Genomic DNA, 17,430 nt, shown 5'->3' with positions numbered 1-17,430 from the left:
AATTTGGTGAGTGAAGCCTAAAGCAGAACTCCAACATTCCACTCAGTCTTGTATAGGCTCTTCTCTTGTACTGAAATTTCATAAGCTGGGTATACTGAGGTTTTTTGTTTTTTTTCTCCATCAATGGGGTGAAACGAAAAAAAGAAAACTGAGATTTCTGCATCCATAAAAGCAATGCGGATGCAGAGACTAAACCCCCCCGTCCCCCACCTTAACTAGTTCAGAATACATTGATCAGCACTGCAGTGGCTGATTGAATGCCGGTTTAACAGAAACCGATAAACCGATTGTTAGACCAGCTTCTGTTGGAGAGGTACACACAGATCAAAATTCGATGAATCGGGCAAATTTCAATACGTGTATACCCTTAGTTCCTCTAATTCAGGGCACACTGTGAGCTTCTCACATTGTGGTTTGGAAGGTGCAGCAAGTCATATATAACCCTCCATCCCAAATCATTTAGTCCTTTCTTCCCCGGCCTTACTGTTCCTGGCCCGCCCCTTTCATTCATTCATTGGATTTCTTTTCATTCAGTCATGGAGGTTCAGTGTTACATTGCCTAGGGAAGGTTGCATGCAAGTCTATCCAGCCAAGAAATGAGGTGTGTGCTATCTGAACTTGCTGCAGCTTCTAATGTACAATGTGAGGCGCTCACAGTGTGCAGTAAAATCAAAGTAAGCAATATCAGTACAGAAGAGGCGCCAGTACAACTGTGCAAGACTAAAGGGAAGGCTTCATCTTTCAGAGCCCATTTCATTTTGCTTTCTGTTCCTGTTTGTGGTTTCATCTAGTTTGTATTCGTTGCTCTGTCTTACGAGGGACATTTATTAAACTCCATACTATTGTGAGCTGTTATTACTGCAGTAGGAATGCTTTTGATCTAGAAACAAAAATTGTCAGAGGGGTTTTCTTTCACTGGACCTTTGCCTTGAGTTCATTACCTCTCTAACATGTCTTATTAACCTCCTTAGCGGTATTCCTGAGTGTAGCTCGGGGTAAAATTTCTATACCAAGAGCAGTAACCCCGAGCTACACTCGGGCTTACCATGCGGCGCTGCTCTGGGGGTCCCTGCAGCACTTACCTTGTCCTTCACTCCCGCGATGTGTCCCCTGCAGCATCCCCGGCCATCTCCTCCGGCCGATGCCGGCATCCGGCTTCCGTGTTCCGGTCCCTGTGACGTCGGGGCGTACGGGCGCCGGAACCGGTGGGAAATTTGACATTTTTTAAAAATGTAATTTTTGCTGTCATTGCTGTTTCAACCCATTTCACATATATTTTGTCCCTACTGCTTTGTCCTGTCTCCTGTCTGCATTTTGACTGTTCTTTCTGCCTGGAAACTGAGAAAAGTCCATGGTGTCCAAAAAGCGTCCCTTTACGTCAAAAGCGGTTTTAGACCGGCTAGAGAACAGCGATAGTAAATCAGAATCACTTGCAGAATTGAGTGATAATGATTCGTGGGGGAAATGCATCATCAGACACTGAAAATGATTTTGCGACTTTACTCAGTGATGTGCGAATTTGCCTCTGTATTTCAAATTTCAGTGTTTTTGGTTTGATTATATTATTGAATTAAATTTATTATTATTATATTATTATTTTTTATGATTATTAATTAAATTATAATTTATGATTTTGTGTTTCAAATTTTATCATATCCGGGATGTTTACTAGACTCTTGTTCGGACAGATTTCAGTGAGTTATTCCTAAAAATTACAGCCTACAATAAAAAACGACATATTTCCATGCAAAAAACGGTACCGCTTTCAGCACAAAAAATCAGAAAGAATCATACCGCCGAGGAGGTTAAAGGACTCATTCACACTATCTACAGTGATGTGCATTTTTCTGCATTGGATAAATGTAGGTCATTGATGGGGTACATAGAAAACAATAATCTTCTGTGTATCCTGCTCACACCACAATGCTGGGGCGCGATGTGCAGTGGAGCACGTTATTTATTTCAGGTACTTATATAGCGCCGTCAATTTACGCAGTGCTTTACATATATATTGTACATTCACATCAGTCCCTAACCCTCAAGGGGCGTACAATCTAAGGACCCTAACTCACATTCATACATACACATACTAGGGACAATTTAGGCAGGATCCAATTCACCTACCAGCATGTCTTTGGAGTGTGAGAGGAAACCGGAGTACCCTGAGGAAACCCACGCAGGCACAGGGAGAACATGCAGACTGCAGGCAGGAGGTGCCTTGGCTGGGATTCGAACCGGCGACCCAAGTACTGCCAGGCGGAAGTGCTAACCATTTTGCCACTGTGCTGCCCCAGTATTTAAAAAAGAAAAAAACGCACTGGACTGCATCTAATGTGAACTAGCCCTTAGCCCTGGTTCACATATATGCGGCTGTGCAGGCCGCGTATTTTGCAAAGGCACGAGAGACCATTCATTTGAATGGACTCCCGCGCCCCGTGACACGCAGTGAAGAAGTCCCTGCACTTCTTTGGAAACTGCAACCCGCACGTGAACCTCGGTTCCCAGTGCGGTTGCGATTTCCAGTGCGGGCGGAGTGCCATTAGAATTAATGGCACCCGCCCGCTGGGCCACATTCTTCCCGCACATATGTGAACCGAGCCTTAAAGTGAATATTGCTGCGTTTTTATTTTATCTTGTTTTGTCTGGTCGAAAACTAATGTTGATTTCAACCCATTAATGATTAGAAAATTGACCAAACGTTCTTCAAAATTAACATTTTTGTTAGAAAATCTGCTATTATATACCCAGTTTTAGGAGACAGGCACACAGTATTCTCACCTCATGATGGAAGTGCCTGAGTATAGAACTTCATGGCAGGATCAACAGTTATTATTTTCAGAAAAAAAAACCTTAAAAGATTGAGAACTACTTTTGAAATAACTTTAACATGTCAAAGCATATATGAGATTATAGTGATTCCATTTATGTCTACCTTTAAGGATTTCAAACAAAGCTTGTCTGAGGAATAATTTGACAGCAATGGGGAGGGAGAGGTGTGAGTTATTGACTTCTCAGCCTTTGAATCCCTTTTTCTTTTTTCATGGGATAAACCTGTAAGTTAAAAATCATGGCTGAGACGCTTCATTACCCGGACTTCACCAAATCCCCCTGTTTTGAAGTCATCCTGTAAAATCTTGTCATGGCATTGCAGCCCATCCTTCATGTTTGAGGAAGATGGTTGGCTTTAACGAGCCCTTCACACCATTAATCCCTTTACTAAAGTATATCTTTGTGTGCTAGACTGGAGGTGCACCAAAAGTGGCAGGCCGGCGCTGGTGCAAGCAAAAGCAGTTTTTTTTACACTTTGCATGGTGTCATCAGACTTGAAATTTTATATTTTTGTGTGCAGAATTAAAAAAAAAAAAAACAAAAAACAAAATTTCTTTAAATACCCCTTGGCATGTGTGAATTTTGTTAAATCAGCAATCTATACTAATGCACCTAAATTAAAGTGCCGTATTTTTCGCTCCATAAGACGCACCTGACCATAAGACGCACCTAGGTTTTAGAGGCAGAAAACAGGAAAAAAAAATTCTGAACTAATGGACTGCAGACATAGTACAGGAGATGACCAGAGACTGCAGACATAGTACAGGAGATGACCGGAGACTGCGGACACAGTACAGGAGATGACCAGAGACTGCGGACACAGTACAGGAGATGACCAGAGACTGCGGACACAGTACAGGAGATGACCAGAGACTGCGGACACAGTACAGGAGATGACCAGAGACTGCGGACACAGTACAGGAGATGACCGGAGACTGCGGACACAGTACAGGAGATGACCAGAGACTGCGGACACAGTACAGGAGATGACCAGAGACTGCGGACACAGTACAGGAGATGACCAGAGACTGCGGACACAGTACAGGAGATGACCATAGACTGCGGACACAGTCCAGGAGATGACAAGAGACTGCGGATACAGTACAGGGGATGACCAGAGACTGCGGACACAGTACAGGAGATGACCAGAGACTGCGGACACAGTACAGGAGATGACCAGAGACTGCGGACACAGTACAGGAGATGACCAGAGACTGCGGACACAGTACAGGAGATGACCAGAGACTGCGGACACAGTACAGGAGATGACCAGAGACTGCGGACACAGTACAGGAGATGACCAGAGACTGCGGACAGTACAGGAGATGACCAGAGACTGCGGACATAGTACAGGAGATGACCAGAGACTGCGGACACAGTACAGGAGAGGACCAGAGACTGCGGACACAGTACAGGAGATGACCAGAGACTGCGGACACAGTACAGGAGATGACCAGAGACTGCGGACACAGTACAGGAGATGACCAGAGACTGCGGACACAGTACAGGAGACGACCAGAGACTGCGGACACAGTACAGGAGACGACCAGAGACTGCGGACAGTACAGGAGACGACCAGAGACTGCGACACAGTACAGGAGATGACCAGAGACTGCGGACAGTACAGGAGATGACTGCTGACCAGACCGGCCGCTCGGCTCTGCAGCGGGACCTTATGGAGATGACTGCTGACCTTTGGGGAGGGGGGGGGGCGGGTACCTGAATTTGACAGGTACCCGCTCTTACTTCCGCGGAGTTGTTCTTTGATCTTACCTGTTCCTCTATCCAGCCGCGCGCTGTCTTCCCGGCTTCTGTAATGGCGCTCGGCATGACAGCCGGGTGCCCAGTGCGCATGAGCGAGAAGCACTTGTGCTTTGTGATTGGTCCAGCGGCTTCTGGGATCTGTCATGTGTCCCAGGTACCACCTTACCATTCACAAAAAGCACCGCTGCTTGCGCATGCGCACTTGGCACCCGGCTGTCATGCCGAGCGCCATTACAGAAGCCTGGAAGACCGCGTGCCGCTGAATAGAGGAACAGGCAAGGTCAAGGAACAACTCCGCGGAAGTAAGAGCGGGTACCTGTCAAATTCAGGTACCCGCTCCCCCCCCTCCCCAAAGGTCAGCAGTCATCTCCATAAGGTCCTGCTGCAGAGCTGAGCGGCCAGCCCGGTATTCTGACATGGCGGCGCTGGAAATACCGGACCGGCCGCTCTATATTCGCTCCATAAGACGCACTGACATTTTCCCCCCTTTTTTGGGGGGGAAAAAGTGCGTCTTATGGAGCGAAAAATACGGTATATGCAAACTAAGGTTAATCTCTGTCCCAATGTCCCAGAAACAGCCCTTTTAATCCCTGGGAAACTGCATCTTTTTGGGTTGACACTTGTGCATTGCGTCTTTTAAGTTGGTACCTGTTTACTGTATGCTGCTGAGTGCTAAGGGATGATGCCATAGACGCCTGTAGTACCCAATCTGTTATACCCCATTGTCTGTCCATTCTGTTTGACCGGGAAAGAGAAGGGGGCGAGGGTGATAGAGGGATGCCAGACTTTCAAGTGGCACCATGACACACCAAGCACAACTAGTGAGCCACCAAGCCAAAGGGGAAAGTATTTTAAATACACTGTAGCTGCACTTGTTACAATGCATCCTGTGCGATACTTGCTCCTGACCTCTGTGTTTTCTGCGTTACTTACTCCTCACCTCACTGTTGACCAGACCTCTGCGCTCTCTGCATTTCTTACTTTTGACCTGATCTCTCTGATACTTAATCCTGACCTGCTCTCTTTGCCATTATTTACTGCTAATCTCTGCTCTCTCTGCATTACTTACTCCTGACCAGACCTCTGCTCTCTCTGCGTTACTCCTGACCTCTGCTCTCTCTGCATTACTCCTGACCTCTGCTCTCTCTGCGTTACTCCTGACCTCTGCTCTCTCTGCGTTACTCCTGACCTGACCTCTGCTCTCTCTGCGTTACTCCTGACCTGACCTCTGCTCTCTCTGCGTTACTCCTGACCTGACCTCTGCTCTCTCTGCGTTACTCCTGACCTGACCTCTGCTCTCTCTGCGTTACTCCTGACCTGACCTCTGCTCTCTCTGCGTTACTCCTGACCTGACCTCTGCTCTCTCTGCGTTACTCCTGACCTGACCTCTGCTCTCTCTGCGTTACTCCTGACCTGACCTCTGCTCTCTCTGCGTTACTCCTGACCTGACCTCTGCTCTCTCTGCGTTACTCCTGACCTCTGCTCTCTCTGCGTTACTCCTGACCTCTGCTCTCTCTGCGTTACTCCTGACCTCTGCACTCTCTGCGTTACTCCTGACCTCTGCACTCTCTGCGTTACTCCTGACCTCTGCACTCTCTGCGTTACTCCTGACCTCTGCACTCTCTGCGTTACTCCTGACCTCTGCACTCTCTGCGTTACTCCTGACCTGACCTCTGCTCTCTCTGCTTTACTTACTCCTGACCTGACCGCTGCTCTCTCTGCCATTACTTAGTATTAACCTGACCTTTGCATTGCTTACTCCTGTCTCAAAGCTGCATGGGTTCAGGTTTTGCCATTGCCCCTTTAAGTCCCTCCCACTTTTACAGGAATTTGGCCATACCAATATTTCACTACCACACTTCACACACCACATTCTTTCTTAATTGCTTACCAAAGCATTTTGTCTTTTATGCCTTGCATGTCTACCTCTTCTTTTAATAGTCTGACCAATTGTTTCAGGGAATTTAAGTGGAAAAAAGGGGGAACATTGTGTGGCTGCAAGTGAGGGCGTGGTTTAAAAGTAGGCGTGGTCATTAGGGTGTGCACGGATTTCATTTTTAAATCTGGTAACCTTAAAGCCTAATGCCAGCTTTTTGTCCCTTTTTAATAGTTTGTTTGGACCAAGGTAGTCCAAACGAACGATTACCTTCTCTAACAGGTGAAAATGTAGATAGATGACATTAATCTCCACCTCAGCCAACCAGAAGAAGCCTTCAGGAAATACAAAACTTCCTGTGAATGTCTGAGCCCAACTTTTTGTTGTGGGATTGGAGTCTTCAATCCAGTGCCAGAACACAGTGCTGTATAATTTATGTGGATGATGCTACATACATGCTTTATAAATCCTGTATAATAATAATACAGTTTTTATACTGCGCTCCCAGTGGTGTTTCTGTTAGTGAAGGTAGTCGTTCATTTGAGTGAAGGTGATCATTCATTTGGACCATCTTGGTCCAAACAAACTATTTTAAAGTGACAGAAAGCTGGAGTTTAATGTAATCCCCAAGGCAGCCCATAGATTACTCTGTTTTTCTTTTCATCCACATTAGGTGGAAGGAAAAAAAATTGCTTGATTCCATCATCAGCACCATCAGTGTGGATGGCGGAATGCCTCCCGCTAGGGTGTTCTGCTAGGGGTGGGGGAGGGCTAGGGGATCCTTCCTTGCCGGGATCACAATGATTACTACTAGCATCTATAGCTGCTGGCAGCAGTAAAATGTAAATAAATCCAACAGGCTAGTTGTACTCAAGTCGATCCAATCAGCCTGCCAATACATGGATAGAATTTTGGCCGGTCCCTGCTGAACGTGGCTGAATTTCAGTCCACGTGTGGCCGGCTTAAGGGCGTTTCCCACACCACACTTGAATGCCTCAATGAGTTTGCAGGCACCAGATCACATGGTACCACAGTACCATGCGATTTGGTGTGGTGCTTTTTTAACCTCCTTGCCGGTATGATTCTTTCCGATTTTTTTTTTTTTGTGCTGAAAGCGGTACATTTCTTTGCATGGAAATATGTAGTTTTTTATTGTAGGCTGTAATTTTTAGGAATAACTCACTGAAATCTGTCCGAACAAGAGTCTAGTAAACATTCCGGATATGATAAAACTTGAAAAACGAAATCATAAATTATAATTTAATAATCATAAAAAATAATATAATAATAATAATACATTTGATTCAATAATATAATCAAACCAAAAACACTGAAATTTGAAATACAGAGGCAAATTCGCACATCGCTGAGCAAAGTCACAAAATCGTTTTCAGTGTCTGATGATGAATTTCCCCCACGAATCATTATCACTCAATTCTGCAAGTGGTTCTGATTTACTATCGCTGTTCTCTAGCCGGTCTAAAACCGCTTTTGACCTAAAGGGACGCTTTTTGGACGCCATGGACTTTTCTAAGTTTCCAGGCAGAAAGAACATTCAAAATGCAGGCAGGGCGCAGGACAAAGCACTCGGGACAAAATGTATGTGAAATGCATTGAAACAGCAATGACAGCAAAAATGAAATTTTTAAAAAATGTCAAATTTCCCACCGGTTCCGGCGCCCGTACGTCCCGACATCACAGGGACCGAAACACGGAAGCCGGATGCCAGCATCGGCCGGAGGAGATGGCCGGGGACGCTGCAGGGGACACATCGTGGGAGTGAAGGACAAGGTAAGTGCTGCAGGGACCCCTGGAGAACGCCGCATGGCAAGCCCGAGTGTAGCTCGGGGTTACCGCTCTTGGTAATGAAGTTCTATCCCGAGCTACACTCGGGAATACCGCTAAGGAGGTTAAAAGTAGTGCATACGTTACATTTTCTGCATTCCAATGCTATTTCCAGCCAATGCAAATGAATGGGCTGCAAAATCGGATTGTGCAGGAATCGCACGGGAATGCGGCATGCGTTTCTGTATACGTTCTTTGTGCACCGGCCCTGCCAACAAACGCCTGTCTTATTTTCTCCCTTTTGGTTTGTTATATATATCGTACACACCTTGCACGTCGATGTGAGCTGAGCAACACTGGCTCACCACAAGGACAAAGCAAATACTATTGCTGTCTGTGTTCTATGCTTACACCAAAGCTTTGCGTTGGTATGCTTTGGGAACAAATGTAGACATGCTGCAGCACAAGTATGAACTTGCAACTGTGCCGTAGAATAGAAAAGAATTTAAAAAAGTAAACACTGTAATGCATTATAGCAATGCATGGCAGCACACAAAAGGTATGTGCTATGCAGTGTGCACATGTCCTACATGTGTTACAGTGCCTTGAAAAAGTATTCATACCCCTTGACATTTTCCACGTTTTGTCATGTTACAACCAAAAGCTTAAATGTACTTTATTCGGATTTTAAGCAATAGACCAACACAAAATGTCACATATTTGTAAAAAAAATTGAAAAGCACTTATTTTCCTTCCACTTTACAATTACCTGAAAAGTGTGGCGTGCATTTGTATTCAGCCCCCTTTACTCTGCTACCCCTAACTATAATCTAGTGGAACCAACTGCCTTCAGAAGTCACCTAGTTAGTAAATAGTCTACCTGTGTATAATGTAATCTCAGTATAAATACAGCTGTTGTGTGAAGCTCTCAGAGGTTTGTTAGAGAACATTAGGGAACAAACAGCATCATGAAGGCCAAGGACACACCAGACAGGTCAAGGATAAAGTTGTGGAGAAGTTTAATCAGTTGCCCTCCGCCACATAGCAGAAGTACTGCTACAGGGTGGCATGTCTGCGCAAAATCATGTGTGTGCGTATATATGTGTGAGTGTGTATGTATTGGAAAGCGCTGAGCAAACTGGCGCTATATAAATCCTGTATAATAATAATAATGTGTATGTGTGTATATAGATGTAGATAGATAGATATATATATATATATATATATATATATAGATAGATAGATAGATATGTATATATGTGTGTATATTTATTTATTTCAGGTACTTATATAGCGCTGTCAATTTATGCAGCGCTTTACACACATATATATATATATTGTACATTCACATCAGTCCCTAACCCTCAAGGGGTGTACAATCTAAGGTCCCTAACTCACAGTCATACATATACATACTAGGGCCAATTTAGACAGGAGCCAATTAACCTACCAGCATGTCTTTGGAGTGTGGGAGGAAACCCACGCAACACAGGGAGAACATGCAAACTCCATGCAGGAAGCGCCATGGTCGGTAATCGAACCCATGACCCATTTACTGCAAGGCAGACGTGCTAACCACTAAGCTACTGTGCTGCTATACAGTCATGGCCGAAATTGTTGGCACCCTTGATATTTCTCCAGGAAATCATGTATTTCTCACGAAACGTATTGCATTAACACATGTTTTGCTATACACATGTTTATTCCCTTTGTGTGTATTGGGACAAAACAAAAAAAGGGAGGAAAGAAAGCAAATTCGACATAATGTCACACAAACCTCCAAAAATGGGCTGGACAAAAGTATTGGCACCCTTTCACAACTGCGGATAAATAAGAATGTTACAAGCATGTGATGCTCCTGTAAACTCACCTGGGGCAAGTAACAGGTGTGGGCAATATAGAAATCACACCTGAAAGCAGATAAAAAGGAGAGACGTTCACTTAACCTTTGCATTGTGTGTCTGTCTGTGCCACACTAAGCATGGACAACAGAAAGAGGAGACGAGAACTGTCTGAGGACCTGAGAACCAAAATTGTGGCAAAATATCAACAATCTCAAGGTTACAAGTCCATCTCCAGAGAACTAGATTTGCCTTTGTCCACAGTGCGCAACATTATCAAGAAGTTTGCAACCCATGGCACTGTAGCTAATCTCCCTGGTCGTGGACGGATGAGGAAAATTGATGAAAGATTGCAACGCAGAATAGTCCGGATGGTGGATAAGCAGCCCCAAACATGTTCCAAAGACATTCAAGCTGTCCTGCAGGCTCAGGGAGCATCAGTGTCAGCGCGAACTATCCGTCGACATTTAAATGAAATGAAACGCTATGGCAGGAGACCCAGGAGGACCCCACTGCTGACACAGAGACATAAAAAAGCAAGACTACAGTTTGCCAAAATGTACTTGAGTAAGCCAAAAGCCTTCTGGGAAAACGTCTTGTGGACAGATGAGACCAAGATAGAGCTTTTCGGTAAAGCACATCATTCTACTGTTTACCGAAAACGGAATGAGGCCTACAAAGAACAAAACACAGTACCTACGGTAAAATATGGTGGAGGTTCAATGATGTTTTGGGGTTGTTTTGCTGCCTCTGGCACTGGGTGCCTTGACTGTGTGCAAGGCATCATGAAATCTGAGGATTACCAAAGGATTTTGGGTCGCACTGTAGGGCCCAGTGTCAGAAAGCTGGGTTTGCGTCCAAGATCCTGGGTCTTCCAGCAGGACAATGACCCCAAACATACGTCAAAAAGCACTCAGAAATGGATGGCAAAGAAGCGCTGGAGAGTTCTGAAGTGGCCAGCAATGAGCCCAGATCTAAATCCCATTGAACACCTGTGGAGAGATCTTAAAATTGCTGTTGGGAAAAGGTGTCCTTCCAATAAGAGAGACCTGGAGCTGTTTGCAAAGGAAGAGTGGTCCAAAATTCCGGGTGAGAGGTGTCAGAAGCTTATTGATGGTTATAGGAAGCGACTGATTTCAGTTATGTTTTCCAAAGGGTGTGCAACCAAATATTAAGTTAAGGGTGCCAATACTTTTGTCCAGCCCATTTTTGGGGTTTTGTGTGACATTATGTCATATTTGCTTTTCTGCCTCTGTTTTATATTTGTTCCAATACATACAAAGGGAATAAACATGTGTATAGCAAAACATGTGTTAATGCAATACCTTTTTTGTGTGAAATACTTGATTTTCAGGAAAAATATCAAGGGTGCCAACAATTTCGGCCATGACTGTATATATATATATATATATATATATATATATATATATATATATATATATATATATATATATATATATATATATATATATATATAAAATATAATTTTAGTGTGTGTGATTTGCATTCCCGGGTAGTAGGGGGCACATGTGTCCTCCGGGGTGCTATTGGCTGCTGGGGATGTCAATCACCGAGGCCCGGCTGGCGATCGTCGTCAGGGCTGAGAGGGGAGAGGTGTCATTTATACTGTATGTAAACTCTCTCCCACGTAATCTTCATCTTCATAGTGGATGCATGGGGCTTAAATCAGTTGTGTCTTTCCTGGTTGAGGCTACCAGCCCCAATTTGCCCTTCCAGCAGTATTCTTGGTTCTGCAAGAAGTCCAGCATGCAGGACACTTATGTCTGTTCTGTTTTCTGCAGGAAATCTGTCCAGCTTGAACCGCTTGGGGCTGCGCTACAACAGGCTGTCGGCCATCCCGCGATCCTTAGCGAGGTGCAGCGAACTTGATGAATTAAACGTGGAGAATAACAATATTTCCACTTTACCAGAGGTAAGATAAAATAGTCTCCTTCCTTCACCAAGAGTTAGACAAGTTATGACGTCTAATTACCTGTCTGTTTTGGACACTTTAAACTGAAAAGCTAACTATTTCTTTTTCTTGCTCCCCAGCAGTACATACTCACCATCTATTTGCTCCCCTGGTGCTGTCTTCAGCCACAGTGAAAACAGTGCTGCTGGGTGCGGGCAGCATGTGATTCATTTCATTTGATGGCAAAGTGCTTGTTAACTGGCTGAGCATTGCCACATGTATCTCGTAGCAGGAACGCGGGCTCCCGCACACACTTTTAAAAGTTTGATTCACGCTCATTTCACTTAAATGAGCTTTGCTGTGCTTGTTTTTCATGCCAAAGGACCTGAATTCTGGCTCAGCCAACCATGTTTTTACAAATGCGTTTTGTTGCGACAGTTGCGGAAAAATCACACCATGTTTGGGGTGCGCGTCACACATTTTGCTGAGATTCCTTTGCCAATTCTGCCTGCAAAAGACCAGCTGCTGAAACTACAGCAACCTCCCTCCTTTACACTTTTCTTGTAGGTTATTTCCATTTTAAAAGGAGTCCTTGTTGTGTCCCTTTAGTCAGCCAAAGCTTTAGCCTGCCCATACATTCTGCCCTGCCCAGTAGGATTAGTGGTAAAAAGTCTTTTGTGTGTTTTTGTTGTTTTTTTGTTGTAGGGCCCCTTTAAATTAAATGCCCTCTCTTCTCAGTAAAACAGTCCTATACAGAGACCACCTTTCTGTATCCCAGCTGGAGTACAGGGTCGAACATTGCAGAAATCTTTCACATGTATGCCCTTTATGTCGGGAAACAACTGTTTTGGTGTTGTTTGACTTCAATGAATATGACTTAAATGACTGAATTATGACTAGTTTGGTGATGTAGTTGCATGGTCTTAATGGCTAGTTGCTAGGTCTGAACACTGCCACATAGTTGAGATGATGCCTGCTCCCTGTAAGCTCCATTATTTATGCATGGAAGGAGATGGGAGTTGCAGTGGAGCACTGTGAAGATGGGTATGACTGGGTTTGAGTGGGGGGAATTGGCTGTTCAGTAAAAGAGTGCTGGGTCACAGTAAACTGGCTAGTGTATTAGAGCAGGGAGAGATTGAGGAACATCCGTTCCCTGATCTCCTTTGCGATTTAATGAAGCTGAAAGCAGCAAGCACTTCTGTCATTTCCAGTTTTAGTTAGGCATTCCTAAATACTGTAGTAGGTTTTGACTGGTATTTCACTTTAAAGGAAAAAACATTCAAAGTGTAAAAAAAAAGAAAAAAAAAAGTATGTGTGTGTGTATGTATGTGTGTGTGTATATGTATATGTGTGTGTATATGTATGAGTGTGTATGTATATGTGTGTGTGTGTATGTATATGTGTGTGTGTATGTACAGCTGCAAGAAAAAGTATGTGAACCCCTTGGGATTACGTGGAGTTTTGCATGAATTGGGCATAAAATGTGCTCTGACCGTCATCTAAGTCACAGCAATAGAAGAACACAGTCTGCTGAACATAATACTACACAAACATTAGATGTTGCCATGGTTTAATTGCACATAACATGTAAACATTCACAGTGCAGGGAGGAAAAAGTATGTGAGGCCCTAGCTTAATGACTTCTCCCAGAGCTAATTGGAGCCAAGAGTGAGCCAACCTTGACGCCAATCAGTGTAATAACATTGGATGTGTTGCTGACAGCTGTCCTGCCCTTAAAAAACACACACCTGTTTTGGGTTTACTGGTTTCAAGAAGCACTGTCTGGTGTGAACCATGCCTCGCAGAAAAGAGCTCTCAGAAGATCTACGATCAAGAATTGTTGACTTGCATGAAGCTGGAAAGGGTTACAAAAGTATCTCCAAAAGCCTTGATGTTCATGTGTCCACGGTAAGACAGACTGTCTACAAATGGGGAAAGTTTAGCACTGTTGCTACTCTCCCTAGGCGTGGTCGTCCTGTAAAAATGACTGCAAGAGCACAGCGCAGAATGCTGCATGAGGTAAAGAAGAATCCCAGAGTGTCAGCTAAAGACCTACAGAAATCTCTGGCACATGCTAACATTTTTGTTGACACATCTACAATAAGGAAAACATTAAACAAGAATGGAGTACATGGGAGGACACCACGGAGGAAGCCATTGCTGTCCAAAAAGAATATTGCAGCACGTTTGAAGTTTGCAAAAGAGCACCTGGATGTTCCACAGCACTACTGGCAAAATATACTGTGGACAGATGAAACCAAGATTGAGTTGTTTGGGAAGAACACACAACACTATGTGTGGAGAAAAAAAGGCACAGCACACCAACATCAAAACCTCATCCCCACTGTAAAACATGGCGGAGGGAGCATCATGGTTTGGGGCTGCTTTACTGCCCCAGGGCCTGGACGGATTGTTATTGATGGGAAAATGAATTCCAGAGTTTATCAAGACATTTTGCAGGAAAACGTACGACCATCTGTCCACCAACTGAAGCACCGCAGAGGATGGGTGATGCAACAGGACAATGACCCAAAGCATACAAGTAATTCAACAAAACAATGGCTGCAACAGCACAGAATACGCCTTCTGGAGTGGCCCAGTCAGAGTCCTGACCTCAACCCGATTGAAATGCTGTGGCATGACCTTAAGAGAGCGATTCACACCAGACATCCCAAGAATATTGCTACACTGAAACAGTTTTGTGAAGAGGAGTGGTCCAAAATGACTCCAGATCGTTGTGCAGGTCTGATCTGCAATTACAGGAAACGTTTGGTTGAGGTTATTGCTGCCAAAGGAGGGTCAACCAGTTATTAAGTCCAAAGGTTCACATACTTTTTCCTCCCTGCACTGTGAATGTTTACATGTTATGTGCAATTAAACCATGGCAACATCTAATATTTGTGTAGTATTATGTTCAGCAGACTGTGTTCTTCTATTGTTGTGACTTACATGACGTTCAGAGCACATTTTATGCCCAATTCATGCAAAACTCCACGTATTCCCAAGGGGTTCACATACTTTTTCTTGCAACTGTATATGTGTGTGTGTGTGTGTGTGTGTATGTATGTGTGTGTGTGTGTGTGTGTGTGTGTGTGTGTGTATGTATATGTGTGTGTATGTATATATGTGTGTGTGTATGTATGTATATATGTGTGTGTGTGTGTGTGTGTGTGTGTGTGTGTGTGTATATGTACAGTCGGGTCCATAAATATTGGGACATCGACACAATTCTAACATTTTTGGCTCTATACACCACCACAATGGATTTGAAATGAAACAAACAAGATGTGCTTTAACTGTAGACTGTCCGCTTTAATTTGAGGGTATTATATCCAAATCAGGTGAACGGTGTAGGAATTACAACAGTTTGCATATGTGCCTCCCACTTGTTAAGGGACCAAAAGTAATGGGACAGAATAATAATCATAAATCAAACTTTCACTTTTTAATACTTGGTTGCAAATCCTTTGCAGTCAATTACAGCCTGAAGTCTGGAACGCATAGACATCACCAGACGCTGGGTTTCATCCCTGGTGATGCTCTGCCAGGCCTCTACTGCAACTGTCTTCAGTTCCTGCTTGTTCTTGGGGCATTTTCCCTTCAGTTTTGTCTTCAGCAAGTGAAATGCATGCTCAATCGGATTCAGGTCAGGTGATTGACTTGGCCATTGCAGAACATTCCACTTCTTTCCCTTAAATAACCCTTTGGTTGCTTTTGCAGTATGCTTTGGGTCATTGTCCATCTGCACTGTGAAGCGTCCAATGAGTTGTGAAGCATTTCGCTGAATATGAGCAGATAATATTCTCGAAACACTTCAGAATTCATCCTGCTGCTTTTGTCAGCAGTCACATCATCAATAAATACAAGAGAACCAGTTCCATTGGCAGCCATACATGCCCACGCCATGACACTACCACCACCATGCTTCACTGATGAGGTGGTATGCTTAGGATCATGAGCAGTTCCTTTCCTTCTCCATACTCCTCTCTTCCCATCACTCTGGTACAAGTTGATCTTGGTCTCATCTGTCCATAGGATGTTGTTCCAGAACTGTGAAGGCTTTTTTATATGTCGTTTGGCAAACTCTAATCTGGCCTTCCTGTTTTTGAGGCTCACCAATGGTTTACATCTTGTGGTGAACCCTCTGTATTCACTCTGGTGAAGTCTTCTCTTGATTGTTGACTTTGACACGCATACACCTACCTCCTGGAGAGTGTTCTTGATCTGGCCAACTGTTGTGAAGGGTGTTTTCTTCACCAGGGAAAGAATTCTTCGGTCATACACCACAGTTATTTTTTGTGGTCTTCCGGGTCTTTTGGTGTTGCTGAGCTCACCGGTGCGTTCCTTCTTTTTAAGAATGTTCCAAACAGTTGTTTTGGCCACGCCTAATGTTTTTACTTTCTCTCTGATGGGTTTATTTTGTTTTTTCAGCCTAATGATGGCTTGCTTCACTGATAGTGACAGTTCTTTGGATCTCATCTTGAGAGTTGACAGCAACAGATTCCAAATGCAAATAGCACACTTGAAATGAACTCTGGACCTTTTATCTGCTCATTGTAATTGGGATAATGAAGGAATAACACACACCTGGCCATGGAACAGCTGAGAAGCCAATTGTCCCATTACTTTTGGTCCCTTAACAAGTGGGAGGCACATATGCAAACTGTTGTAATTTCTACACCGTTCACCTGATTTGGATGTATACCCTCAAATTAAAGCTGACAGTCTGCAGTTAAAGCATGTCTTGTTCGTTTCATTTCAAATCCATTGTGGTGGTGTATAGAGCCAAAAATGTTAGAATTGTGTCGATGTCCCAATATTTATGGACCTGACTGTATGTGTGTGTATGTGTGTGTGTATGTATGTATATGAGTGTGTGTGTGTATGTATATGTGTGTGTGTATGTTATTTATATATATATATATATATATATATATATTTAACCACCCTAGTGCTTACATGTGAATGCATACAGAGCCTGCCTGCAAGTGGATGGAAACATTGTTCGCACCGCACGTATCTCTGTGAACATTGGATTAAAAACCGTAATTCTATGGCCATAATTCAGGCTTAAAGTGTTACTAAACCCTTAACTGTGAAATCAGTCTGTATATTCAGTAAAGCGTACTTGTTATAGTCACTGTGCAACCTAAGGGGTTAATCCTCTGCATTGTGTAAAAAGGTATGTATTTCAATGGTTTTGGTTTTGGGGTTTTTGTTTTTTTTTTTTTTTTTTGAAATCTTGTGCAACAAAAAAAAATTTCAACTGCTGCCATTTTATTTTAGAGGGCCTCTGCTTTCAGAAAATATATACTGTTTGGGGATTTATAGTAAATATTTAGCAAAAACGTGTGGGAAAAATTAAGGGTTTGCTCCAGATATGTGTTTTAAGAAGCTCTATAACTACTCTGAATCATAAGTTG

The 17,430-nt window shown here is 43.6% G+C and overlaps 1 protein-coding gene across 1 annotated transcript in view; it reads left to right on the top strand.

Annotated features, from left to right (window-relative positions):
• Nucleotides 1-17,430, top strand: part of SHOC2 (SHOC2 leucine rich repeat scaffold protein) — a 143,716-nt gene that overhangs the window by 105,957 nt on the left and 20,329 nt on the right. The window contains exon 4 of the mRNA XM_089653093.1: nt 11,898-12,028. Coding sequence (XP_089509219.1) covers nt 11,898-12,028 — 131 coding nt within the window. The remainder of the gene's footprint in view (nt 1-11,897; nt 12,029-17,430) is intronic.

Source organism: Staurois parvus, unplaced genomic scaffold (assembly GCF_062004578.1).
Source record: "Staurois parvus isolate SC_StPar_1 unplaced genomic scaffold, SC_StPar_1.0 ptg000697l, whole genome shotgun sequence".
Taxonomy (NCBI): Eukaryota; Metazoa; Chordata; class Amphibia; order Anura; family Ranidae; genus Staurois; species Staurois parvus.
This window is presented reverse-complemented; position numbering and strand designations above follow the sequence as displayed.